The sequence below is a fragment of the Trifolium pratense genome, linkage group LG5 (genome assembly GCF_020283565.1).
Source record: "Trifolium pratense cultivar HEN17-A07 linkage group LG5, ARS_RC_1.1, whole genome shotgun sequence".
NCBI classification, from domain to species: Eukaryota; Viridiplantae; Streptophyta; class Magnoliopsida; order Fabales; family Fabaceae; genus Trifolium; species Trifolium pratense.
Genome location: NC_060063.1, coordinates 57528105 through 57533125, shown reverse-complemented (window position 1 = coordinate 57533125; position 5021 = coordinate 57528105). Strand labels below are relative to the sequence as shown.

The window sequence follows — 5021 nt, the reverse complement described above, 5'->3', positions numbered from 1 at the left end:
GCTACATTGCCAGTGAACCGTGGCCACCATACACGCGCACAGTCGCTTACTGATTTATGTCTCCCGCGTCATCGTACGGCTTCCATAGTTCACTTTCAAGGGCAATTCTGACATTCCGCTTCAAGACATAAACTACATAGAAAAATCCTAACCACTTATCTAAGGGAACACATAGAAAATTACATAAACAACACGATGAAGGTGAATGAGAAAGAGAAAGCATGCACGGATCACAACATAACTCACACCCATGAGTATCCGTTTGAACTCGTCCCGACTTTGATAGAAAATCGAAGTTTATCGAGTTTGGATTTCTTATTTTTATTTAACAAAAGAGAAATGTTAACGAGTGACCATCGTTAAAATCGCGTTTTAACGTGTAAATTAGTTCGATTTTACGTTTTTAGGTATGAAAAACGTGTTAAATCAGATGTAAACTCATTTTTTGGTAAACTTGAAGTGACAAAATATCTACAAGTTCATGCATTGATGAGGGGAGACGGAAACCTTATCGGATGAAGTTGAATTTTTATTTTTATTCCGGTCAGAGAACACACAAATACTAAAATAAAAAACTCAAATACTATCTAGTTCGAATGAGGAAGACAAAATTTGTTTATCTCCATCTTATGTCATTCATGCTCAAAACTCAATCTAAAGCGTGTTGTAACAACTGTGACACAAGTTAAATTTTACATTAAATATAAAAATATTTTTTAGTAGATAGATGAAATGACATAATCATTATAAACTCACATATACAAGATGAGCGAGCCAAGGTTCGAATCTCGATCAAGATGTCCGACCTAACAATTTCGACAATTTTGTCAATTAAGCTAGAATTTATGAACTAAAATCATTTTTTTTAACGACATATTAAATATTAAAGTGAATATTAAATATTTTATTGAGAATCAATATCCGATAAAAATAGTAAATTTTCTTTTATATCAAACAGAACGTTCTATGAATTGAATTCAGTTACATAGTTAATCTTAGTCCATTGATGACTGAAATTTTCTCAAACAGAACGTTCTATGAATTGAATTCAAAGAAAACGGCTTTGAGCAGTGATAATAAACAAAGTGCAGTAGTAATTTTGTAGCCATTAATTAAAAGAACCAACACCATGGACCCCACCCCTAAACTGGAACCCACACTTTCTCTTTTTTCCTTTCAAAAGCAACAGCCAAAATAATCATAAATAAATCAAATAGTAAAAATAAATAAAAAATTAAAATTAAAAAAGCAAAAGCTGTAAACATAATAAACCATCAACAATAGAAGATTGTGTGCATTTACTTTCTTCATTTCAATTTCAATGCTACTCTACTGGGTTTGTTTTCTTTCTCTCCATTTTCTTTCTTTCCTTTTTCCTTTCAAACTAGATCTTATTTTTTCATTCAATACAAGTAGAACAAGACAATGTATTATGTTGTTGTTGTTGTTTGTATCTTGCATTTTCCCATTTCTTCACTTTTTGTTTCTTCTAGATTCATGTTTCTACCAACACACACCATTCTTAAAAGTTGGAAATGTAGTTACTACTTTTGTTAATACCTTCTTCCTAGTTGGTGTGTTTGTTTGTTTTAAGGGTTTGGTCTTTTGTTACTTTCTCAGTTATTATTAAATTTCTGTGTGTGCCTTTCAAGATTCATATGTATGAATGAATATCTATGATTTGATATATGATATATTTGTTAAATAAACACCATTAAGCTCAATATAAATTCAAGTAGTACTACTATTTTAGCCTATATTTGGTATTACGTTGAGTAAGTCAGAATCACAGTGATTCACTGTAATTTTGTAAAAGCTACACTCTATAGCTTTTGCAAAATCACCGTGGATCACTGTGATTCTGACATAATCACCGTGATACCAAACATAGAATTAATTGTCAGATGTGCATAATTTAAGTTCCTAGCTATTCAGAGCTGTTTTTGTGTTAGTTTCTTAATTTTGACACTATGAAAGTAGGATTGCTTGATTCAGTGCATGTTTGGTATCACGGTGGGTTGTCAGAATCACGTTGAGCTACCGTGATTTTGCAAAAGTTACACTTTGTTGGATAGTTTATATGTTCATGTTTGTTGAAATCTATGTGAAAATAAATTATGCTTTTATTGAATGAAGTGTTTGTTCTATTTTGCAGGTTCTTTTTAGGTGTATAACTGTATAAGTCTTTGAGTGATGATTTTATGTGAAATTTAGACATGGAAAGGTATTCAGAGTCAAAGGTACTTCCTCGAAACTTGCCGATTTTGGTTGAGGTATCGCCGCACACGGCCACTAAAAGAGAGGTGGGTCAGAGTCAGAGACTAAATGGGCAGGAGTTTTCAAATGCTAGGTGGATTTCAGCAAGAGAATTGAATCAGTTGTCGCAGGCAAGGGATGTGCCTATGACACGTTTGGCCTCGATTAGAGAAGTGGCGCAGTTGTCGAATGCACGAATATTATTGGTTAGAGATGATATGGAATTTGATACTCGAGAGTCTCCAGAATCTATCTCCTTTGAGCCTACTAGAACATGGAAAGGAAAGCATTCTTTATCTGATGGAGAAGATCTGATGTATGATGTAGACACATTGAAGGGTAGCAGCGATTCGTTTGAGGATGGTGATCCGAGTTTATTTGCTGGTGCTAGTCATCCACCAGAACCTGTTGATACAGATCTTATGAGAACGGTTTATGTACCGATAGGTCAGAACAAATCTGAGGCCGGATGCTTAATTAAGAACTTGTCCGTGAAGGGCCCTTTCTTGGAAGATCTCTCGATCCGTGTTCCCGCGAAGAAACCAAGTCAATTTGTTCTTTCCCCTCAAGGAAGTCTGGTTGAAGAACTAAACGACACTGGGAACGTATCCTCGCCTTTTGCAGGTTCTCGAGTATCTCAGAATACTGAGAACTCTCTCCTCGCTCCAGATTCCGAGGAAAAGGAATGTGTTTGGGATGCTTCTTTGCCTCCTACTCCTAGTGGCAATGTCAGCCCACATAGTAGTATCGATAGTATTGGTGTTGTCAAGGCAATGAGCATTGCAAATAGTTGTGCTAGTACTTATCGGAGTGATGCAATGACCAGTGACGGCATGCTTAGTTTAGATAGGAACTTTGATAGCACTAAGGGTAGTGTAAGGGGTGATTCACTTGAAAGTGCAAAAACTAGTGCAAGTCGTGCAAGTGATAGTAGTGGCCTCAGCGATGACAGTAACTGGAGCAACCTTACTGGTAGTGCAAATAAGCCTCACAAAGGAAACGATCCCAGGTGGAATGCTATCCTTGCCGTCCGATTACGAGATGGAATTTTGGGCATGAGTCACTTTCGATTACTCAAACGACTTGGATGTGGTGACATTGGTAGTGTATATCTCTCGGAGCTGAGTGGAACTCGGTGTTATTTCGCAATGAAAGTTATGGACAAGGCATCCCTAGCAAGCAGAAAGAAGCTGACTAGAGCACAGACTGAGAGAGAGATATTGCAGTTGCTGGATCATCCATTTCTTCCAACTTTGTATACGCATTTTGAGACCGACCGATTCTCCTGTTTGGTAATGGAATATTGTCCTGGGGGTGACCTACACACTTTAAGGCAGCGGCAACCAGGGAAACATTTCTCTGAATATGCTGCACGGTATGTGTTTTATCATGTACATAGTTACAATGTTCTGTGTGTATTTATTTGCATATATTCAAGTGTCATTAATGTAATTATATTTTCCTTTTCATAAAATGGTAATGTTTTTGTCTGTTCCATAATCTATTACATTTGGAAAGCTTTTGAGAAATTTTCATACTTTGCTCCACAACTTCCTTGTGATTCATTTATTCTGAATCTCTGATGCATGAAAAGGATTTGTAATTCCAATGTCATTTTCTCTACATGTAGCTTCTATGCTGCCGAGGTCCTGCTTGCTCTCGAATATCTTCACATGCTTGGAGTTGTGTACAGAGACCTTAAACCTGAAAATGTGTTGGTACGAGACGATGGTCACATAATGCTCTCAGATTTTGATCTTTCACTCAGATGTACTGTTTTACCTACTCTTGTTAGAGGTTATGATGGCGACCCTTCAAAACGAGCTGGTGGTGCATTCTGTGTTCAGCCTGCTTGTATTGAGCCAACATCAGTATGCATACAACCTGCATGTTTTATTCCTCGGCTCTTTCCTCAGAAAAACAAGAAATCGAGGAAACCAAGAGCTGAACCTGGGTTTCCTTCCAGCAGACTTCCAGAGCTTGTTGCCGAGCCTACTGCTGCTCGATCTATGTCCTTCGTTGGCACCCATGAATACCTTGCTCCTGAAATTATCAAAGGAGAAGGTCATGGAAGTGCGGTTGATTGGTGGACATTCGGAATATTCTTGCATGAACTTTTATATGGTAAAACCCCTTTCAAAGGGTCAGGAAACCGTGCCACACTTTTCAATGTAGTAGGTCAGCAGCTCAAATTTCCAGAGTCACCTGCAACCAGTTACGCCAGCAGGGATTTGATCCGCGGCTTACTCGTGAAAGAGCCACAACATCGTCTTGGGGTTAAGAGAGGTGCAACCGAGATAAAGCAGCATCCTTTCTTTGAAGGTGTGAACTGGGCATTGATTAGGTGTAGCACACCACCAGAAGTGCCAAGACCAGTGGAAAATGAGCCACCACCGCCGCCACCTATGAAGGTCGGACCACCAATTGACACTGTTGGAATTGGCAGTACTAGTAAGAGGATGTCAGGTAATAATGAAATGAAGTCCGGGGGTAAATATCTTGATTTTGAGTTCTTTTAGTTTGTATTCCTAAATCTACCATTTATTGTATTTGCCATAATTGGTTATTTTCGCATCAGCTGCTCAGTATTACCATGTTAGCTCAGCTTATCTGTTTTGTAGTAAAATTCCATTTCAGTTGGAAATATGATATTCCAAGATTAGATTAGGTTGGATCTCTTTGTCTCATCTCAGAATACTTATGGATAATCACTCCATAATTAAGTATTGCTATACAAAATATGAGAATTATTAATCTTCGATTCA

The 5021-nt window shown here is 37.6% G+C and overlaps 1 protein-coding gene across 3 annotated transcripts; it reads left to right on the top strand.

Moving 5' to 3' along the window:
- The first annotated feature begins 1206 nt into the window (after positions 1-1206).
- LOC123883416 (serine/threonine-protein kinase D6PK-like) lies at positions 1207-5021 on the top strand. Of its 3 annotated transcripts, none has more exons than XM_045932209.1 (3): positions 1207-1336; positions 2156-3631; positions 3887-5021. In XM_045932209.1, the coding sequence occupies exons 2-3, from the start codon at positions 2217-2219 to the stop codon at positions 4773-4775; spliced, it is 2304 nt and encodes a 767-aa protein (XP_045788165.1). In that variant the 5' UTR covers positions 1207-1336; positions 2156-2216; the 3' UTR covers positions 4776-5021. The 3 variants fall into 3 exon arrangements, with proteins under 3 accessions (XP_045788165.1, XP_045788167.1, XP_045788166.1); XM_045932211.1 differs by lacking the exon at positions 1207-1336 and adding an exon at positions 1507-1528; XM_045932210.1 differs by lacking the exon at positions 1207-1336 and adding an exon at positions 1586-2013.

Excerpts from the sequence above, each read along its gene's own strand:
- LOC123883416 (XM_045932209.1), top strand. The coding sequence starts at position 2,217 with ATGGAAAGGTATTCAGAGTCAAAGGTACTTCCTCGAAACTTGCCGATT. Across the intron at positions 3,632-3,886 it reads TTCTCTGAATATGCTGCACG|CTTCTATGCTGCCGAGGTCC; the intron begins GTATGTGTTTTA and ends CTCTACATGTAG.